The 22,975-nt window shown below is 46.9% G+C and overlaps 1 protein-coding gene across 3 annotated transcripts in view; it reads right to left on the bottom strand.

Moving 5' to 3' along the window:
• Positions 1-855: 855 nt before the first annotated feature.
• PRAG1 (PEAK1 related, kinase-activating pseudokinase 1) overlaps positions 856-22,975 on the bottom strand; it is a 57,640-nt gene continuing 35,520 nt past the window's right edge. For all 3 annotated transcript variants that reach the window (XM_084758261.1, XM_084758260.1, XM_084758262.1), the window contains exons 4-6: positions 22,157-22,314; positions 12,403-13,148; positions 856-6,162 (exon numbers count right to left, since the gene is read on the bottom strand). In XM_084758261.1, coding sequence (XP_084614387.1) covers positions 5,047-6,162; positions 12,403-13,148; positions 22,157-22,314 — 2,020 coding nt within the window. In that variant the 3' untranslated portion in view covers positions 856-5,046. The remainder of the gene's footprint in view (positions 6,163-12,402; positions 13,149-22,156; positions 22,315-22,975) is intronic.

Raw genomic sequence — 22,975 nt, 5'->3', positions numbered from 1 at the left:
AAGGATGGGAGAGCTGGTGAAACTTATTCTGAGAGAATGGAGAGATGGCTATGCTTGCTCTTTCAGGGCTATTCCTACTGAAAAACTGTGACAGGAGAGCCAAGTGCTCTTACCTGCCTACCCAGTTAATTCAGTACGAGAAAGAAGTACACAAGTTATGTCTCCGCGACCCCGGGGATCCCCATGTGAATGCCCAGATTCTTGGCATAAAGCAGAACTATAGTTACATATAGCCTAAGCAATCCTCCTTTATGCTTTATAAAACATCAGACTGACTATGGTGCCTAATACAGTGTTGTTACACAGCACTGTTTGGGGAGTAATGACAAGAAAAATGTTAGTGCGTGTTCAGTACCCCCTGCAAGCTTTCTTCATGAATATTCATAATCTCTGATTGGGTGACTTTGCGTACGCAGAAGCCCTGGGTTGTGGAGGGCTTGCTAGGCTGTGCAGATGAAAAGCATGGAGCATAAAGCAGAGACTCGCCAGTTTGGCTATTATAGAGAGTGGCTAGGAGCAGGAGGAAGGAGGGAAGAAAAAGAACAGGTTGGAAGCATGGTAGAAAGACATATCTCTGAGTTTATTGTTTGGAAAATCTTTAACTTCTCAGTGGCATCTATTATTTTATGTCTTAAAAGCAGCTTAAACGACAGCAACAGGCTGAGGAGGAGAGGAGATAAAATCCCAGTTCTCCTTTAGGAAAACACAGGGCGTATCAGTCCAGGGCATAAGAGAGTGGCACTGCTCTAGGCTAAGGAACAGCACAGGGCTTGCTGAGCATGCTCAGTCCTAAAGTCCATCTTCAATGCTATAGAGGGACAAATTTTTAGTCCTTTAATCTTTTTTAAAAAAGATTTATTTATTTATTATTATGTATACAGAGCACTGCCTGCATGTCCACCTGCAGGCCAGAGGAGGACATCAGTTCACATTATAGATGGTTGTGAGCCACCTTGTGGTTGCTGGGAATTGAACTCATGACCTCTGGAAGAGCAGTCAGTGCTCTTAACCGCTGAGCTATCTCTCCAACCCCTACTCCTTTAATCTTTAAGGAATCCACATACTGCCAGTTAAGAAACTGAACTCCCCACAAATCCAAAAAGAGGAAGCAGGCATAGCTTCCTCATTCTTGGCCATGGCTAAGAAGAGTATAGACAGACACACAGACACGTGTGCTTTTGTTTGTTTTGTTCTTCAAGACAGAGTTTCTCTGTGTTAGCCTTGGCTGTCCTGGACTCGCTTTGTAGACCAGGCTGGCCTCGAACTCACATAGATCTGTCTGCCTCTGCATTCCTGTGTGCTGGCCTTACGATTTTGGAAGTGCATGTTTTCATTGTGGGAGGGGGGGTGTGGTCACCTGTGCGTGTATGTGAGGTGGCTAGAGGGTGACGTTTGGTGTCCTCATCAAAGGCTCATCGACTCATAAAATCTGGAGCTTGCCGTTTCATCAAGACTGTCTGGCAAGGAAGTCCTCAGGATTGGCTGGCTTACTTGGTCCTCACCGAGCACCTGGTATTACAAAAGTGTGGTGGCTGCCTGGCTTTTACCTGGTTGGTTGAGATCTGAATTAGGGTCTTCTGGTTTCCGTAGCAAGTGCTTCATCTATGGCGCCATCTGCGCAGCCCTATTGGCAGCGTGGTTAAAACACAGACTTCAGAGAAGCCACTGAAGTACAGAGCCTCTTCCCTCTTCCAAATTTTCATAATATTTTGCATGCATGTGTACATCACACGAGCTTCTCCTACCCTTGGCTCCTGAGAACCAGTAAGTGTTATATAAAGTGGGAACTGTAGCTCTGCAGAGCCTGGGATTTTTTTTTTAAAGCGAAGCCATGTGTTATGATAAATAAACAACCTCTGAAGTGCCTGTCTTGCTTTTGGCAAGGCTGTTCAGGATTCAGCTGTAAGGCGTTGTAACTCCCACAGAAAGAATTTGGGCGAAGAGAAAAGGTTCCAGCACTTCTCAGTACGAAACTAGGAAAGGCCCATTAGCGAACAACAACAACAAAAAATTACATATGTGCAAAGGATACGGGGGCGACCTGACTCAGAACTGGAGAAGGAAAATGGGTTTAAATATCAGTAGCTAGTCTTAAAGCCAAGAGGAGGGAGGGAGGCGTGCTCAGAGTAGAAGTGTCTTTAAAAATCTTGCATTCACAGTCCTGAAATTTTCTTTGTGAGGGTGAGTGAACCAAGAATCCAAGGGCTTGAGCACAGCTTCTTGCACCAAGCCTCGTTCTCAAGCCCACAGGATGTGTGTGACCTCGCCAGCTGTGGCAGCAAGCCCTCCTACCCTGGGTATTTCTGACCCACCTGGCCCTACAACACAAAGGTGTTGGTTCTGGTGTGTCTAGAGGTTCCTGCTAGATAAAGCAGCATACATAAGTCAATTCTGAATTGACAAGATGAATTTCATTGATCCTATGAATTTACCGTGACTGAAGCTATTTGCCAAACTCTTATTTGCAGCTATATGTCACAATTACTCCAGAGACCAGCGTTGCTGGCAAGGGCCTTAACCCCACACACTTAAGATTTTTGTCAAGGGTGGATTTAAGAGGTTGCCCTATTTTTAGAAAAAAATGCCTTTTCTTTCTTTCCTTTTCAAAATAGCTACTAGGATATCATTCAGCATCTTCAAACAAAAGCTCCTTGACAAATCCCTTTAGAACCAAGGGCTAGGCAAAGGTTCGTTTTCCCTGGTGAATGGTTCCTCAAAATTACACGAGACAGAATTCTGCCAGAGGGTGATTTCCTCTTCTAGGCAAGGCTGGTGAGCAGTGCAAAAGTAAGTTTAATTGGTCCTGTTCCTCCCAACCAGAATTCATTGCTATAGTTTTCTTTTTTCTTTCACACTCTGTGCACGTGCAGACACACACACACACACACACACACACACACACACACACACACACATGCATGCGAGCTTCATTTTGGTTATGAACTTCATTCTCACAGATTCAATTTGGTGTCCCCTGCACCCCATGCAAGGTCGATGGTATATTAAAAAGGTACAATTAAGTCAGAGCTTAGAAATAAATATGCCTCCAGGGACAAGTATGCTTCCAGTTAACACTGTAGTCCCCTGGCAGAATGCTCCTTTCTTCTCTCTCCATTGTTTGCTTATTTCAAGAGTGAAAAGACAAGAAAGCAAAAGACAGAATCAGGAGGCTGAGGTTTTCATCCGACAACAATTCCCAGGATCAAACAGCAAATACGGCTCCGACAATTTAGACAGACCCTACAGAGAATCGTGATTTCCATGCCCCAAGTTTCAAGACCTTCTGTGGACATAGTGAGAGCTGGTTTCAGTCAGTTCTTTCCTCAGTGCTCAAGTGACAAGTGACAGCATAAACATACCCTCCGGGTGCTACTTTCATCACTGGTGGGAGGAAAAAAAAATGGATGTCTTTACATGGTGCCAGAGGCCAGAGGATGGAGTTGGCAAAGGGAGTGAAGTTAATTCAAGGAAAGGGGCACACTACTTGTCTGCTAGCCACACCCCCCAGATCTCAGAGACATCTATTACAATCTTTGTGTGTGTTTAAAACTTGTCCAGAGGCGTTACCAAGAAACGAGAAACCAATGAGTTCAATAGTTGAAACGTCATCTTCAGGTAGAAATACAGGGCCTTGGAGCTATTTCTCCTTGAATGAGTCATCTGTGTGTGCATCTGGTGTTAGGAGGAAAAAAAATCTACCATCTCTAATTCTTTCTTTTTGTTTTTTAAGGCATGACAATAAATATTAGCTTCAGTAGAGAGAAGGTTTTGATATTTGTTAAATGAGTTTGATGGGATTTGTTTTGTTTTGGAAGACAGAGTTTTTTCACTATGTAGCCCTGGCTCACCTGAAGCTGGCTATGTAGACTAGGCTGGCCTTGAACTCACAGAGATGCATCTGCCTCTGCTTCTCAAGTGCTAGGATCACTATGGCCAGCTGTTGAATGATTTTTTTTTAAAGCAAAAGATTCACAAGAGGGTTTAAAATAGAGATCTCCTGTTGGCACCTAGACCCCAGAGTTCCATTCTTGCATTGGTTTTGTCTGGCAAGACAAGTGTACTGTTGGTCACTTGGCAACCCACTTCTTCTCCCTGCCTGAGAAGGCTGATGCTGCAGACAGCATTGCCCAAGCTTTCTTGCTGTCAGATGAGCCTGGGGACGGCAGGAAGGAAATAGATACAACAGGAAACTCTCTTCTCCCATCTCATGGCAAACACCTTCTAGGAGTGTCCTGGTACTTGCTTTTGTTTATTTGTTCTAAGAAAACCATGTTAGGGTCTTTCCTTTGAAATAGATAGGAGGACTTTATTTTCAGCCAAGTTTCTCAATGGTATAGTGGTGACAGCTTTGGCAAACCAGAGATGGGTTTGTTTAGAGCAGCAGGGTTAAATTTCAACACCCAACACCGTCCTCCGCCCCCCCCTCGCCGCTGATCTCACCTAAGACTCCTGTTGTGTGGGAAGAGAAACAGAACGTTTACGAATACCAACACACCCAGGCATCACTAGGTATTCCTCTACCCTGTAAGCACAAGAACAAGGGCAGTTCCAGCTAGTCCCCTCCTCTGTAGAGGAAAATCGATTCTACTTATGAAAGATTCTAGTGCACTCAAGTGCTTGGAGGCAAAAGGGCTTTGCTTGTGATTCAATAAAAAAAAAATAATGTAAGACTTTTTTTTTATTGTGGAGTTTTTTTTTTTTTAAATAACAGTTTGACAAAAGGAGACCCCATAATCGGGTAGTGAGTCAAGCGTCCACGCTTCATTCTATCGGTGGAACTGTCGTCAGGGCCTTGCTTGAAGTTCGACTGTACATAATTGCAGGGGTGGTGGTGGCGGAGGGATGGGGACTCTGTGAGGAGGGGGGCTGGTATGTGTGAGGTGCCACCTTCAGTCTTTTATATTTATATTATATATGTATGTATAAAAAATATTACATCCAAGGACGACAGTCATTTGTACCATTTCCCAGGGTAACCTGGATGCAGGCAAGCCTAGGGCATAGGGCGGAAGTGGAAGGTGGCAGTAGAATTGTCTGGATGGCGGCTCAGAGAAGTTGCAAAAGCTTCAGGGACTGCAAGAGAGCCCCCGGCTCTGCTGAGGCCAGATACTGGCAGCAGAGCCAGTCCTCCAGCTCCACGCCCCGTCTTCGGTCTACTGCTTTCTCAGCAAATTTCATCATCATCAGGGCTCGCTTCATGTCGATCCAATTGTGCAGAGTGCTACACAAAACATCCTCTGAGGTGCACGGTTGCTCCACCAGCTCCCGCCGTGGTCCCCACAGCAAGCACTGCAGCACCCGCTTAGCCTCGCTTATGCGGATGCGCTTGATGGGGTCGGCCTCCAGCAATAGATGGGCTAACTGCTGCAGGCCAGGGGAGTAGAGGGACAGTGTGGGCAGCGGGGGTAGGTCCTCCCGCCTATAGTCACGTTCCCGTAGCTGGGCTCGCACCTCAAATGGGTTGGGCTGGTGGAGCAGCTCGTAGATGAGGATGCCCGTCTGGAACTCATCAAACTTGCGGTACTGGGAGGCAGACACGATCTCGGGGGCCAGCCGGGCGTGGCTCTTCTTCTGTTGCAGGTTGGTGGTGCCGCCTGGCTTCTGCTTGGCTTTCAGAAAGTTGCTGATGATGAGCCTGGGCAGGTGTTTCTCACCAGGCCCTCCCTGGCAGGCGTTGGTGCTTGTGGGCGTGGCAGAAGGGCAGCGGGAGGTGGTGGTGGGAGCAGTGTGAGTAGCAGAGGGCCCTGGGGAGCCCTGGGGGTTGCAATGCGCCAGCAGCAGGTTCTCCAGACACAGGTCCCGGTGGATGATCCCGTGCTCCTTCAGGTGCTCCAGCCCGTTGCAGAGCTGCAGAAGCAGGAAGCACACCCGCCGCTCGTAAACCTCAGGCTCTGCCCGATGGCTAGCGATTGAGTTCCGCACAAAGTCAGAGGCAGTCTGGTGAGGCACCTCCCGGGTGATGACTACCACACAGTCCTGCTCCTGGGCAGGGGGTTGTGAGGGTGTGGCAGGCACAGGGTCCTTGTTGGATGTGTCCGGGGAGGCGAGCATGCTGGAGGGCACAGAGGCCACAAAGTGGCCGCAGTCTTGCTGGATGTTGAAGTGCACCGGCACACACGGGCTGCAGTACGAGGCTGATTTGGGTTCTGGGGTTTTGCAGATCTGTGGCGAGAAGGAAAGGCAAGGTTAGGAGTGGGACCTGTGGTTCTGTGAAACAAATGCCCGGATATTTGGCATCCTTATACCAAGAGATAAACAACTCCTTACCTCACATCATACATTAAAAATCACTCAAATGGACTTACAAAGACTAAAGAGTTAGTACTAAAGCATACAAATTTTAGAAAAATATGGAAGAAATATGTGACAGCATCTCTGAGACTTAGGCTGAAACAGTATTTTCTTTTTCTTTTCTTTTTTTTTTTTTAAAGAATCCACACCAGACCATGCTGTGTTGGTGCATGCCTTAAATCCCAGCAACTCCAGAGGCAGAGGGAGGGTCTCTGAGCATTTAAGACCAGCCTGGTCTACAGAGCGTGTTCCAGGACAGCCAAGGATATACACAGAAAAACCCTGTCTGAGGGGTGGGAGAATCCACATCGGAAGTGTTGTCCACAGAAGAAAATAATTCAAACCCGTGGTGCTTCAGGGAAACTGTAGAACAAGAGAAATAATGGCTCTTGGTCCACAGATTGACCAGGATGGAGTCTCGCAAAGCTGACTAGTTCCCATATAACTCAGTCTGACTCCCCAGCCTTTCCGATGAAAGCTGGGTGCCATTTCACCATGGGGAATGCTCACTCTCAGGGAACATCAGGGACCATGCTATCCCCACACCTTTAGGACTTGGTCATATGCTCTTAGGCTGCCTTCCTTCCTAGCTTCAGATAAATAAGCAATGCCTGCTCTATGAAATGACCTAAGACCTGGTGGCACTCAGAGGAAGGATAGCAGGCTACCAAGAAGAGACTTGATACCCTATGAGCATATACAGGGGGAGGTAGTCCCCCTCAGTCATGGGCATAGGGGAGGGGAGTAAGGGGGAAATGGGAGGGAGGGAGAAATGGGAGGATACAAGGGATGGGATAACCATTGAGATGTAATATGAATAAATTAATAAAAAAGCTGGAAAATCTTAAAAAAAAAATGACCTAAGGGCTGCCTCACGCAGATGGGTGCCTGAAGCTGTACTCCGCTCTAAGCCAGAGCCACTGCAGCTGGAAGAAAACCTCGAGCTCTCCTGGGAAAAGGGAGCCCAAAGGGCTGGGTTGGGGGGGGTGGCGCTCGGCATCCTCAGAACTGAGAGCAGGAATAAATAAGACAGACAACCTCAAACTCCCTCGTGGGAGGGTGCCTGGGGGAATCCACACAGCCATCCTCTCATCTCTTCTGCTTCTACCGAGAGGGTGAGCTGTCAGAGGAAAGCTAATCAACTTCTGGAGCCCAGCTCAACTGGAGAGTCTCAGAGCAGCTGGGAGAAATCCTTTTAGGCCACAGTCTCCTCGTCTTACCCCGGAAGGGACTGAAGATCTTCTCCCTGTGTAGCTCTGTCTTTCCTGTTCTCTGATTTTTATGCAGTGCTGCCTGGGTTTAGAGACACGAAAGGAACCTCCTATCTATGGTTACAAAACACCAGCAGCTGAGGACTGACCCCTCCCCTGCCCCCATCACCCCCCGCCCCGCCATCACTTATGAAGCACCATGTTCGTGACTTTTAGGCAAAGTTTTCTGAAGTTCGGTCACATATACTGTTCCCAGCTAATATATATATATATTATTGATATATATATCAACTTAGAGCACAGAAGCTATGTCAAAGAGTTCTTTCAGCCACACTACTTTTAAATGACATTCCTTTAGGCTACCTTTTTTTTTTTCTTCAATTCAATTTTTATGATGATGATGATGATGTGTGAGAGCGTGGGCCGTGAAGTGTAGTGGAGGTCAGGGCATCAAAAGACACCTTCCCGTAATCGGTCCTCTCCTTCACAAACTGGGTTCTAACTCATATTGTGAGGTTTGCACAACAAATTCTTCCACTGGCTGAGTGGTTCCTTTGGTCTTGGAACATTTTTAGATGAAAGGAAATTTGTGGGGATGAGTCCTCACAAAAGCCTTGCCTATACATACGCCCTGATTGACCAGTGTGTGCCAAGCTCTCAGTGGGCAGGCAGATGACCTTTACTGGCACCTCCTTACTTACAGCAGACACACACAGGACTCTCGCATGTGTGGGGCACTGTGCCGCCTACGGGGTTTTCACAAACTATCTTCTTAAATCCCACAAAGCTCTAAGCAGTAGATGCTGGGACAGAGGGGATACTGAGCCTTTTGAGTGGAAACTATTTACCGGGTTCTTTAAGTCAAATGTGTAGAGAAGACGGGCTTAAATATGAACTGGGCAACCTTTGACAAGTTACAAAGATTCTTATCTGAAGTAGTTATGCTTTATAAAGGAGCTTCAGACACAGAACTAGCAAATATGGAACCAGTCTCCAATAAATACAGGGCATGGTTTCAGCGGTTCTGGTCACAGTATTTTTCAACAGCTGATGGCCACGTGACTTTGTCTTGTGCACATTCTGCATAGAGAGGCTGTATTTAATCTATATTGTTGATATTGGACTCAGAGCCAACACACTATAAATCATATCTTTGCTGTAAAGCTTATCACGGGCTCCCTGGATACAAATGCCAACAGTCCTTTTAGCATTACACTTGAGGGTGAGGGGTGTTAAACACAAGACTCACGAACAACACCCACAGTGAAGAGCATAGCAACAGAGACAGAGAGGCACTGAATATACAAAAAAAAAAAAATATATATATATATATATATATCATCATTTTGATTGGTGCAGAGAGCAAACGAGGAGCATAGCCCCACTCCCTATCATCTATAAACACACACACACACACACACACACACACACACACACACACACACACACACACACACACACACCGGGCCGTTCTCACCTCCCCCTGCCCTGCACACGTCCACAAAGGATGGGAAAATGCTTTGAGTATTGATTAGTGGGTTACAAACACACTTCAGTGGGCAGGACTCTGTTACAAATAGGAAGCAACAATGCTGACGATGGGTGGCATTTATCTCTCATTCTGTTGCCTCTATGCTTTAACTGAGGCAGTGGTGGCTGGCTCCCCGAGGGATTAGCTTTAAATGATGCAGGTATGGCTTTGGGCACCAAGCCTGGCCCATGGTGAGCTTGCAATGACAGAGTTGCTATGGTGACTGCTCTTGCCATTATGTCTTTAATCATTTCTGGTGGGGGGGGGGGGCATAGTATCCAGAGCCGGTTTGCAAGTTCTCTACAACCGCCCCCCCCCCCTCAACTGAGCAGCTGCCAGGACCTGGCAAGGGCTTCCAAGGCTGTCTTTCCTCCAGGGTATAAAAAGGCCCCAGCCCAGCAAACACAGGGGCCCAGAGCGCTGACATTTTGCACAGAAATGTAAATGAAGGAGCTGGGTAAATAGTAACTGAGCTGGAAGCATTACAAAATCAGTGTGCAGGGCCTCCAGAAAGGCCCCACAGCAGAGCCACCGCCACCACTGGAGAGAGCCGCCCCAGGCACAGCTAACTGGCCCCTTCCTAGGCCTCGGTGAGGCATCCCGAGACTGGTCTACAGTTGAGATGAAGACGTGGATCTCTGTGATATGTCCCTCCACTGTCACTCCTGTCATTTCCAGGGGACCCTGCCTTTGCTGTTAGCTCTGAACTTTCCAAGGACCTCGGGGGCGGCTCAAACGTCAGACTTTGTCTTGTCTTAAGCCTTGGAACCAGAGCCTCATTGATGGGTGAAAATCAGGGCTATGTCATGGCTGTTAAACAACAACAACAAAGAAAGGAAAAAAGAAAGAAAGAAAGGGAGGGAGGGAGGAGGAGGAAGAAAAAAAAAGGCCCAAAGGCTCAGTCTGCATAGGTCCCTAATTTTGAACTGCAGCCTAAAAAACGCCTTCAAAACCCACACAAACTCATGATTTTTTTTTTCTCTCTCTTTCTGCCACATATTCATGGAGTCAGGCTATCAGGGCTAGTTTATGCCTCGATGTAGCAGGTCAGTGAGGCGGTGATCGGAGGTTCCAGAGTCCAGGAGCAAGCAGGTGCCTATCTGCTATTGTCCCCTGGGGTTCAGAAGCAAGGCTGCATTTGATTTCAGCGTCAGCTCCCTGCTTAACATGCAGAGATGAACTGAGCTCAGGGACACACACACAGTTGGCGGCTGGGAAGGAGCCCAGCTCCCCCTCCCGTGGGCTCTCAGATGACTGTATTCCGTCTAGACTGCGCTGCTAATGAAGTGGAACAGCTGCACGTGGCAAACAGCGCTCGCGGCTCCCCTCCCCCCACCGCCACACCAGGCACATTTACAAAGTAATAATGCCTTTCCTAATTACAGTGCCGCATCCTGAGTATTTGATGCTGTCCCCCACACTTGGTTTTTTTTTTTCCCCCCACATGGTTCAGTGAAATCGCACTTCTCCAGCACCATCAAATGGAAACCCTCTGAGACCCTCTTCACGGGAGATCAAGGCTTATCTTTAGGTTTCCTCCTGGCTTAGGCTCCTAATGTAACAAGGAGTAATGCTTGCATCAACCATCCTCTGGGAACGCTGAACTCTGTGTTGTGTATTGGGAAACACTAGCTCTAGATCCTAAGCTACTTGACCCAATCACTCGTAGACAGGGAAAGATTCTCTGCCCAAGGTTTGAGCTCAGTGCTGGGCCTTCCCCTCACTCCTTGCCATTAAATCTCATCACTTGCTTTGAGTTAAGTTTCTTCACGACTGCCTGGGACCTCCAGGCTTAGCCCTGGGAAGCATGGTGGAGGACGAGTCACACACCGATTTCTTACACTCACAGAACTTTCTAAACTCTCCTTTATCCTATCCTCGCCACTCAGGGAGTCCACATAGCAAGCCAGGCATTCAGCTCTCCTCAGGCGCCCTCTCCCCTTTAAGTGGTCCCCGATTTCAAACAGTTACACGGGTGACTGTATTCTCTACGTCATACTGCTGCAAAGGCTGCAATACAAACTTGGCAGCAATTGTCTTCCAAAGTCGCTCTTTCCTGGGCTGGCAAGACACAAGCAACCTTGAGATGCTCGTGGGGGCACTGAAGAACGCTTCTAGTCACAATGGGCACTCCTCGACAGCTGGGCCACCGGGCTGGCTGGCAGTCAGGTAGACTGTTCAATGCCTTTTCGACTTGCCATATTTGCAACTTTTAATGGGTATTTTGGGATTATAGCTACAGTATAAGTAAATATATTGTAGCTAACAGAAAAGGAAACTATGGACTGTTTTCTTCTTTTAACTTCGGTTGGGGGTGGGGGCACAAAATCATACTTACCCAGAAAGTAGCTTCTGGGCTTCAGACAGGAAATGACAATGAAGTGACAATGAAGTCCGAGAGCTTTTACCATAGAAGCTCCCTGGGGACAGCTGCCTTCTTCCTCCCCTCCCCTCCTCTCTCTTCCTTTCAGTGGCATTGGTGATTAAATCAGGTGGGCCTCAGGTATGCTATGCAAGTGATTTACTACTGAGCTTGCTGGCTTACCCAGACTGGCTTTGAGCTCACAGGGTAGCCCAGGCAGCCTGTGAACATTGGCCCCCTCTTACTTCCGCCTGAGGAGCAGCTGGGCTCATCAAGCCCGGAAGTATTTTCTTGCTACCAGGGCCTACTCTCTTGGCCATAACCTGATCCAAGCCTTTTGTAAGGATGATTTATCAACTGCCTGGAGCAGCCTAGTAATTGTCCCTGTACCGTCTTTACAGAGGGGTGGCTTCTAGGTGTACACAGCTCCCTTGAACATACTCATCGGGGTTCTCATCTGTCTATTCTGGTGGTGTCGTGAGCTTCTTCAAAGGTAAAACCTCAAGTAAGATTCACCACAATGGCATAGAATCTAACTGTAACAGTAAATGCTGAGCAAGTGATGTCATCACCTACACTGTTCAGGACAATGCCTAAGTCTAATGTTCCTGCCTCCATCACTCGAAGAACAAGCATCTTAATGGTCCATTTTCCCCCCAAATTGGATTATAAGCTCCATAAGGAACCTCATGTTCACATCCCTTATTTTCAGATCTCTGTGAAATACCTAGCACGAAGGAAAAACCTGCTGAATATTTGAATGAACTCTGGGCCACTAAAAGCCATTTTTTCCTGTTGCAACTGGACCGAAACCATAAGAGCACAGATCACATCTAGGAATCTTATGGCGCTACTTCCTAGGGCCTGGCAGAGCGTGAGATCTCCAAGTACCAGGTATAAAAGGAAGCTTGCTGAGCAGCCCCCTTCCAAAGGCTTGGAGGCGTAGAATGACTTGCCAGCACTAGCTAGCTAGTCAGACCACAGACCGGAAGCGGGGTGATACCTACTTTCACAGCGTAGGTGCTGCCAGGGTCCTCAGAGCAGGTGGCGCAGTAGTAAATGGCGTCCCCCGAGTCACAACAAGGCTTGTTGCATGTCAGCTTGAAGAGTGACCAGTTATTTTCGTTGAAGCGCAGTTCCTTTTTCTGGCCGCCCATGAAGAGGTCTTCACACTTGGTCACTAGGCGGGCCAGGGACTGTGTGTAGAGGCCCCCGAGCTTGGCATAGGTGCCCTCCTTGCTGCTGATGCTACTCAGCAGGCTGTGCAGCTGCAGCTGGGTGCTGCCGGAGGAGGCCTGGCTGGACACGCTGAGCTGGGAAGACGAGGTGGAGGTGGCCGCTTTGCACTGTAGACTGGGGCTGCCACAGCCACCTTTGCTGCCTGCCAGCCAGGGGCCACTGCTTTTGAAAGCTTTCTCCAAAGGCTCAGACGAGGAGGAGAAGACTTGGTGGGAGTGGTTCCCGGAGTTCAAGGAGTAGCCAAAAGGAGGCTCGTCGTGGGCACAAACATTGGTTTCTGAGTGGCTTAGGTTCAGCTTGGGACTTGTTGTCCGTGGTTTCGGAGAACCTTGGGTCCAGAAGAAGCCATCAGGGGAAGAAGCTGCCCGGCTCACTATCTTTTTCTGGGGCAGAGGAGGAGGCTGCGCAGGACCACTCGGGGACACATCCTCCGTGGAGCCTGATGGGAAAGGGACAGGAGCAAAGAGCTTTTTCCCACTGACGGTGGGTGAGTGGGCGGGCTCATATGATGGACCTAGAAAAAAAAAAGAGGAGAAATCATCAGGCTAGAGACCAATGCCACTGGCCCAGGTGCTGCGGGATTATTTTTTTTTATTGTGCATTTCTTTCCTGTTTCCTAAGAAGGTGTGTGCACAGTGGAAAAAATGCAAATTGCATGAGCGGTACACACTGACAGTTGTGTACTTGTGCTTAGCACTAAGCACCTTTCATCAGCAGACTTCTTAGCCAGCAATCTCTCCTGAGATGTTCTAATAACCCAAGGAAATTTGCATGCATTGGAGCAAATAGTGCCCATTCTTTGGAATGCTGCCTTTTCTTTCACAGCTGGGAGAGAATTCCACCTACTTCATTCTCCTACATATCAGTGTTATAATATTTTACCATAGGTAAATATCATAGTTTAACTAGCTAGCCATCTCTTGATAAACATGTAGGACAGTCTAAAGCTTCCCAGCAGTAAACTTGGACACACATAGCTCGAGTCCACTTTTTTAAAAAGCCAGGTTAAGAAAATCTTACTTACCAGAGTAAAATAATGTGATTCTTCCTCATTCTTTATATGTGTGCTTCTGTGATGTGTGCACATGTGTGTTTATACATGTGTACACAAGGACATGTGTGTGCTCGTGGACATGAAAGCCAAAGGTCAACTTTGGATGTCATTTCTCTGGTGCCATCTACCCTACATTTTGAGAGTGGGTCTCTGAACTGGCAGAAGAATCACCCATTAGGCTAGTAAACTGGCCAGGAAGTTCTATGGACAAACCTATCTCTCTTTCTATGGCACTGGGATTATAGATGATGTCATTATACCTGGTGTGTGTGTGTGTGTGTGTGTGTGTGTGTGTGTGTGTGTGTAACATGAGTTCTGGAACTCAGGCCTTCACGCTTGCACAGCATGGCAAACACTTTAATGACTGTGCCATCTCTCCAATTCAGACCTCAGCGTTTTAGTGTACCGTTCTTCGGGCATTTACAAACACCTTTCTGATGTTAGAGAAAGGCAAGTCTATAGAAGTTTTAGAAATCAGAAGGATCAAAACTTCAAAATCATCTTTGGCTACGTATTGAGTTCAAAGCTAGCCCGTGCTACACGAGGCTCCTGCCAAAAGATAAAAGAAAAGGAAACCAAATAGTAGACGTAGGGTATGGCATTCTGTCCTCCCGGCCCTCTCCTAGCCTGCAGTGGCCTTTGCTCTTGCTTCCTGGTTTATCACACAGCTGTTCAGGGTCACAGCAGCTGTCCTTCCCACCTGGCTCCACTTAGCTAAAGGACAGCAGGCTCAGTGAGGTGGGGGTGTTGGGGGTTCTTACTAACAAGGCTAAGTGAATGATTTATGTTCCTCCCAGGAGGCTTTGGGTTAATAACAAGCAGTAACGGCACAGTGGGGACCAGCAGGCTTTCCATGTCTAGGATAGTTAGTGTTCCAGAACCAGCCGGTGTGAGGCAAGGCGACCACACTGGACTCTGACCTCAGCAGGCTCAGCAGGCCTGGAGTCCTCGGTCTCCTGTCTCATGCTCCCTAGGGAGGTGGCTCAGCTCCCATGGAGTGGGTCAGTAATGGGGACAAAGTCTATGGCTCATCCTCTTCCTCTCCATTCTAGCAGGAGAAATGGGGGAAGGAAGGGGATTGCTTCCTCATATACTGGCTAGAAAAATCCAGGGGCATGACACCTGCCCTGTGAGACTGACTTCCCAAGCCCAGAAGGCTTATCAGTGATTGGTGGCTCACTTGAAGTGTGGACTTCATGTTTCCAAGTGGGCATTATGTATACACATATTTTCATTTTTGAAAAAATAAAAACGGGCCTAGAGAGATAGCTTAGGTGGTAAAGAGAGCTGAGTTTGAACCTTGGAACCCATGTAAAAAAGAAAGTCATGGTGGTACAAGCTTGAAATACCATCACTAGTGTTGAGAAGGGGAGACAGGCAGGTTTTCTAGGGCTTTCCCCATTTAGGCTACTAGGTCAGTTTCAGGTCAATAAGACTGTGCTTTAAACCTTACAACAGCAGCAGCAGCAGCAGCAGCAGCAGCAACAACAACAACAGGTGGTTGATACTTGAGGTGCTTTTTTGACCTTTACACACGTGTGCACGCGTGTACACATGTCTGTACCTGTGCAACCAGGTATAAAACCACACTTGGTGAGAAGGCCCCATGGTGGAGCTGCAGACACTTCAGGGTTCTATAACCTCTCCATTGTAAATATACTTGGGCTGCTCTGAAATGGATGCTAAAGAACACTCCAGGGAGAGAGGCCACCGATGCTGACGTTTTCTTGATTCTTTCTTGGACAACCCGTTCTTCCACACTGCCCTGAACAGACAGCATCTATGGATGCTGAGTTGCCTAAGTTACTCTTCTCAGCAGCTGCTATGGTCTACACTCAGCAAAGCCGGAAGAGGACAAACGCACCCTGACACCCAAGACGCTTTCACGGTTCACAGGCAAACCATCAGTCCAGGAAAAGCTGCCTAAAACAAAATCCTGAATGGTTTTGGCCAATGGCCAGAAAGATTCAAAGTCAATGGCGCACGAAACTAATCCTACCACATCATGGCATTGGACCACCATCTCCAAATTCTGGCTTACACTGAAGAGTAGGAAAGGCCGGCGAAATTTTCTGAGAACTAGGCAAGCACTCTAGCCTTGGGCTACAATCTCAACCGAGTAACTTCACGTGTGAACTAAGAGCTTCCAAACACCATTTCCCAGGTTTTCCTTCCAGTCGCCAGCTCCACACACTCAGCACTCAGCAATGAGCATCCCAGCATCCCTTTCAACGCGAGTACTTCTGACAAGTGAAAGCTCCTCTGGCGGGGAGCATTTCTGTGGCATTCAGGGTGGATCTCACAAAGGCAGAGGGAGGGAGGGAGGGAGGATGTCTACTAGTTTGGTGTCTTTATATTTAGAAAGCAAAGAAGAAGTCAGGATTTCAGTGGCTGGGGAAAAACAGGTTAGTCCCTACTTCAGAATGCAGGGCAAAAGTTCAAATGCGGCAGCGTGAGGTCTACCTTATGATAGACTCTTCTCTTCTTGCTGGTTCTTAATAGGTACTTACTTTCACCATCTCTATAGCTGGGTTTGCAGAGAGCTGGGTTTACAGAGGAAGTGGTCAGCTGTGTTTTGAGCCATATGAGTGAGCATTATTTAGTTCTCTGTACCCAGGCTGGAGCAGCCATGGATGCGGAAGGCACAGTCCTAATGAGACCTCCAAGCTCTGCACATCCGTGTTACCTACCGCCCCCAACTATAAGTAAAGCAAAGCCAATTGAGTTTGTGTGTGTGTGTGTGTGTGTGTGTGTGTGTGTGTATGAAAAACTTGGAATAGTCTAGGGATTGACACTTGCTAAGCAAACAGCTTTAAAGATTTGTCTACTCACCAGTTCATATTTCTTAAGCACCCACCAAGGGTAAGACGTCAGAAGCAAATCAGACGGAGAAAACTCCGCCTAGACCCTGCGGCCATTTGAGCTCCTCATTAGAGATGAGGAAAGTGCAGCCAAGCTATCTGTGCAGGCACCCGTGCGGGCACCATGTCGTGTCACGCAGGAAGAGGCAATCTGGGAGGTTTCTGCCAATCGATAGGTAAGGGAGGGGCTCAGGCCGTTTCCAGCCTCACCATTTCCCAGAGGGAAGTTGTGCAACTTCTCCTGGTTCCAGAATCCAAAGAGGCCCGATATCACATGGAAAAATAAAGGGCCCGAGCAGAGAATTTTCTTTCTTTTCTTTCTTTCTTTCTTTCTTTCTTTCTTTCTTTCTTTCTCTCTCTCTCTTTCTTTCTTTCTTTCTTTCTTTCTTTCTTTCTTTCTTTCTTTCTAAAGGAATGCCTTGCCTTTCCAGGAAGATAAATATGGCTCCAATTGGAAGCATGCTATTAGCATTCTGCAGCTCTATGGAAAAATATGGCCCGTGTGAGGAATCTCTCCAGACCATTCCAACATCCCTGCAAGCAACAAGCAAGGCCACAAAATGTGGTTTGCATGGAGGGAGAGACACGGGTCTCAGTTTGGAAGACAGTCGCTATGCCTTCTCTGCCAGCCCAAGCAGAGCTGTGCCTCTGAGATTGGGGTGAGTGAACCCTTTGCGATGACACAACCAGTAAGGGTTGTCTTCTCAGGGAGCTACATTAAAACTTCACTCAAATCCCTTCTCCTATGCTGTTGGGAGACAGGTAAGCGGCCATTTTTAGAGGACAAATTTAGGACAACTATTTGAAATACATCCACATTTAAACGCAGCAATTCTATTTCTTTTAAGAATTTGTCTCTCGGATAGATATGCAAAACAAATCTCCCCAGTGTGTGTCTCAGGATCCCACTATAGATTTCTAACACAGCAACCTAATTATATATTCAACTGGTGGCTAGCAATAAAAAAAATAGACAGTGACTTTAAAACTGAGGTACACTAAAGGTTCTGACTTGAAAGACTTCAAGTACAAAAAAAACCCCCGCATACAACTGAATTTTATGACACATTGATTCATAATAACATAGAAAAAAAGTGTTCAAAGTGGCAGTGGGCCCTGGAATGGAGTGTCATGTGAGAGACTTTTCAATGCACAGCTCTCTGCATTGTTTGATATTTAATCATCGATGCATATGAGCTTACTGAAACAATAGCTTAAAACTCTGTATAAAGAAAACAGTTTAAGATGAAGCCTCTTTGCTAGCACAGGAATTCAGGATGCTGAGACTAATTATCTAGTTATTTTGGTTTTTTGAGACAGGACTTTGCTGTGTAATAGACACTAGCTGACCTGGACTCACTTTGTAGACCAGGCTAGCCTTGAACTCACAAAGATCCCCACCTCTGCCTCCGGAGTGCTGGGGCTAAAGGTGTGTGTCACTGCACCTAGCTTTACTGAGAGCATTTAAATGAAGTATATTTTCCTTTGGGACATACCTCTGTTCTTCAGCACCATCTGGGAAAGACTCTCTGACTCAGTTCTTGACGGGCTACCAGCAAATACCATGTTAGGACAAGTGACTTAAATAATGTATTGGACTGAACCTATGGATTTAAGATCAAGCGATCTAATAAACCGGTCTAAGAGAGCACATGTTAAATTTAGGTAGACAGTTGCGGCTGCCTTTTTGCGGATCTTTTTGAAAAGTATGACCTCTTCTTTGCAGAGCTGGAGGCGACTGTGAAAGGGGAACAAGTGCTTGCTGAAGGTCAGGCTGTCACTCTTTCTGACTGCGGTGTAATCTTTGGAGACTTCCTGTCTTTCTCCTTGACAGGCATTCCTACCTGTCCCCGCCCCTTTCCTGCCTCCCTCTTCCTCCACAGCACTTATTGCATGTGTACCCTGTGATGACTGAGCACTTATTTCAGAGCGTTCAGCATCCGGAATTGTACCCAGCACATAGTTTGTACCAAACATCTATCAGGTGAATGACAAAGCATGTCTACAAACACACCTCCACACACATGTGTATATTACAAAAAAAAAAAATTGGCATTATTGTGGAGAAAAACAAGCTGACTAATGCCACAGTATTTAGTGACATTGCTCTAGCTCTGGCTTCCTAGCTATAAAATAAGAGCCAGCAGTGCAGTTCCTCCTCTCGTATCGGGTGACCTTCTATGTCCACTGTATGGTTAGAGCTCTCTGCTCTGTTCTGTTGCGGGTGCTGGTTGGTTTCTGATAAACAGCAAATTCTAACCTCCGTCTGTTGAGTCACTCAGTTAAGTCAAAGAGGGAAACTGTCTTAATATAATGATAAGTCTGTGTTTATTTGTCTTTTGTTTTGCTGTAGTTGTTTTTGAGTCAGCGTCTCTTATAGACTAGGCTGGCCTGGATTACCAACCACATGGCTACGGATGACTTTGCACTCCTAATGCTTTTGCATTTTATCCTATGACTTCACCGTCACAACTACCCAACCATTCTCTACAACAGACCCAATTTGACAACGACATTTGTCCTTCCAGAACCAAACACAACCCAAACAACTGCTGAGATAGATGGCTTTGTCTTTTACTCAAGACTCTCTGCCTAACAAACTGCTCCCACAGACAAAACGTCCTAACAGATGGACTAGAAGGGATATGAGAGCTGGAAGGTATAAAGTGGAAAGTTTTACAAAGATATTAAAAATACCATTTTTGTTACTTTAAAAATTTAGATAAATTCCTATTTTTAAAGTTTAACAGGTTTGAACTATATTCTCTTTGTTGTTGGGGTGGTGTTTTTGAGACAGGTTTTCTTTGTGTAGCCCTGGCTGTCTGGAACTCGATCTGTAGACCAGGTTGGCCTTGAATTTAGAGATCTGCCTGCCTCTGCCTCCAACTGCTAGGATTAAAAGTATGAGCCACCACCACCAGGCCTTATATCCTTATGCAATTTAAATGTTTCTTCTGCTATTAGACCTGGACAGCAGATCTCTAACTTTGGCCACCAACCTTGATAAATTCCTGACAACTTTACATAAACTATGGCTGTGATGGACTCTGGGGTGACTTTTTCCTCAACTCAGGCCACATCAGGGATGCAAATCACCAGGGAGCTATGCATGGCTTCCCCATGGAGTTCTTGCTGCAGATAAATGCACAAATTCAATGGTTTCTTTTGGCTTTCCTTAAGACACCAGTGAGGCTGACACTGATTCTCCTTTCACACAACTTCAGCTTGAATGGATGCCTCGTCTTCTGACTCACAGCCTCAGTGTCTGTTCTAAATGTCAAAAAGTCAAGACGCACAAGTGGCTCAGTGACAAGATGAAAGCAGATAACTTTGGGGCCTGGAGGATGAGGGTTTTGTAAGAGCCTGAAAGTGCCAGAGGGGAGGGGATGGGGATGGTTGTATGCCTTAAATCCCAGCAATGGGGAGGCAAAAGGTCTAGGTGTCTACAAAGCAAGTCCAGGACAGGCAAGGCTACACAGAGAAACTCGATCTTCAAAAACAAGCAAACAAACAAACAACCCAAAAGCAAGTAGACCTGATCCATGGCAGGAAGCCGAAGGAAGGATTTCTCTTGTCAGTTTCAAAGCTTAGCCCTGATCCAGACCCATATGAGACAGCGGCAAGGAGGGGGGGGGGGGTGAGTGGGTGGGGGGTGGTCTACACACCTTGTTGACTGGTGGAACCTAAATTTTGAGGGTCTTGGCCACTGAACAGCTGATCTGTGCAGGACGTTGTCTTTTCCCCCTAATCTGTACCCAGAACAGCTTTTCATTTCCCAGTGTGCCCTTGGCTCCTCTGGGTTGTTTTATTACCCTGAAAAATCCTTGGCTTCTCCACTCCTACATCCTTATTCTTTTTTAAAATTTAAATAATTTATTCAGATTACATCTCAATTGCTGTCCCCTCACTTGTATCTGTTCCCCCCTCCTTCCCTTCCCCTTTTCACCCTATTCATCTTCCCTAGGCCTCCTCCCCCACCCTATGATCACAGCCTATCAGGTCTCATCCAGGTAGCTTGCTTCCCCTTCCTCTGAGAGCCACCAAGCCTCCCCACCAAGGGGGAGTGGTCAAATAGAGGACACTGGAGTTCATGTCAGTCCCATTGCTCTCCACACAACTATAGAGATACATCTCCATTCTTAATCACACTGTAGACAAGAACCAAACACCCATCTTCTCAAAAAACGAGTTCTGGAATCCTCCCTCAACGTTCATTCTAGAACCCTTTATAAGCTCTCATATTCCAGGACAATCTGACTTTCCTGTCTTACCCCATCTGCCCATGTGTCATCCGTGTTTTAATCTTATCTTTCCCAGCTCTGAGAACAGATTTATGGTGAAGCACTTCAGTCAGGCCCTCTTAGATCTGGCCAGGGTTCCCAAGCGAGTGCACTGGAGCTGGATGGCATGGGGGCATGGCTAAGCGAGTGCACTGGAGCTGGATGGCGTGGGGGCGTGGCTAAGCAGGTGCATTGGAGCTGGATGCCATTGGGGCGTGGCTAAGCGAGTGCCTTGGAGCTGAATGGCGTCGGGGCGTGGCTCAGATACCCAGGCTTTAGGGAATAATCTGCCTCATGGAGTTTAGGATGGGAAAAGGAAGGAGATAGGAGCCCAGAAAGGCTGCAGAAAAAGACAATCTTGTTTTTGCTACATTTCCCCTAAATAAGATGAATACTTTCCTGTTTTTGAGTGAGCACTAACGGATGTTTCTCATTAGAGAATTTATAATCCACATTCTCCGACAGAAATGTGCCATGGATCCTCTACCTCAAAAATGCCCCTTGAGAAAAAGTACTTCCAGAAAACAAGGAAGTCACACCAGCAGAGGTGCTAAGGCAGCCTAGAAGACCAAGAGAGGACACACAGAGCATGCCCAAGGGGTGAAAGGTCATAAGCACTACCACCAAATCCACACGTGCGGAAAACTTTGAGCTCCTTTTTAGGAAAATGCCAAACAGGACATATCCACGTATTATGCTTCAATGGTTAATATAGAATAGGGATAGACAATAGCCTTACAATGCCTTCAAATTTTAGTTAATAAACATTTATGTAAATAATATTGTATACTTGTATGCACGCGTGTGTATGCATGTAAATGAGACACCAAAACATCTGAGGTTCCAGGGACACCGGTAGACAGAAAGAACTATATGTGGCCGACTTGATACTTAGAGAATCAGGGGCCTTCCAATATGCTGTGTGTGTGTGTGTGTGTGTGTGTGTGTGTGTGTGTGTGTGTGATTGTGAGTGTATGGTGTATGTGATTGTGTGTGTGTATGGTGTGTGTATATGGCCCAGTGCTGGGGATCTAAACTCAGGGTTTTACACTTGCATAGCAAACACTTCATCAACAGCACCATCTAGTAGACTCTCAACATGTGTTTGGTTATAGCTTCCTTCTCTCCTGTCACCAAGGCTGTACAGGTTTAACATATAATGAGGTAGCTTGTCATGTAGTTTTGAGGGAATAAACTTGACCAGCCCCCCGGGTAAGGGTCAACTTCCCGAACAAAGCAGTGCCTTTCCAAATCCTGGCAGCTGACTGAGGTCTGGTTTGCAGCCTCCTTAGCATGCAAGGCTGTTTGTCAAGGGCTGGTTGGTTACCTCCATCGCTGCAGGTCCTGGAGTCTGAGGTGAGGCTGTCCGTGGAGCCCGTGGTGAAGCTGACGTGGGCCCCTCTGAAGGACGGGCTGAGGCTTTCTGCAGAACTCTGGCTCACTTTTTCCAAGTCAGAGCTGCTCTTGTTCATCTTCAACAGGTGCCTGGAGAGGAAACAAACAATGGTCATGATTCAGTTGCTTTCCCCGGAGAGACCCTGCTGATTGATCATCGACCTCCCCCATGCTCCCAAAAGCCTGCTAACACCAGGAAGTTAAAAAAAAAACAACAAAAAACAACTAATTTTGGGCAGCAAGAACAGGGGTTCTTATGCACACAAATGGTAAGCATTTCCTGAGAGGAGCCAGAAGATGAGTCAATGAGTACAGAAAAACACCAAAGTCCCGCCTTGGGAGGAGCTGCCTTCATATCATTACATTAGTACATTAGATACTATATTCGGTGAAATTGGCTGAGAAGAAAAAGAATGGAAACAGCCTCAACCAGGCCACTTTCTGGTGGCACATGGAGATGGAGCTGCCAAAATTGGATGGTTTCTGCAAGCCCTGGACCGAATTGCAAATTAGGGCTAAAACCACGAGCATTCTTGTCCTCCCAACCCCCCATCCCCACCCCCCACTCACATACCCTACTGCTGTGGCTCCAGCATCCTGGATTGCTCCTTGGACCCAAGGAAAAGTTTTATTTAAAATTTAACCTGATTTCCAGTGAAATGCTTAAACAGAACCAAATTAGCCCTTAAGCCCAGCCTGCCCTTTGGCTTCGTATAAATGATTTGTTCTATCACTTAGATAGCAGCACCAG

The sequence above is a fragment of the Acomys minous genome (assembly GCF_964271855.1).
Source record: "Acomys minous genome assembly, chromosome: 15".
In the NCBI taxonomy this organism is placed as follows: Eukaryota; Metazoa; Chordata; class Mammalia; order Rodentia; family Muridae; genus Acomys; species Acomys minous.
The sequence above is the reverse complement of the archived record's forward strand: the minus strand, read 5'-3'. Positions and strand labels throughout refer to the sequence as shown.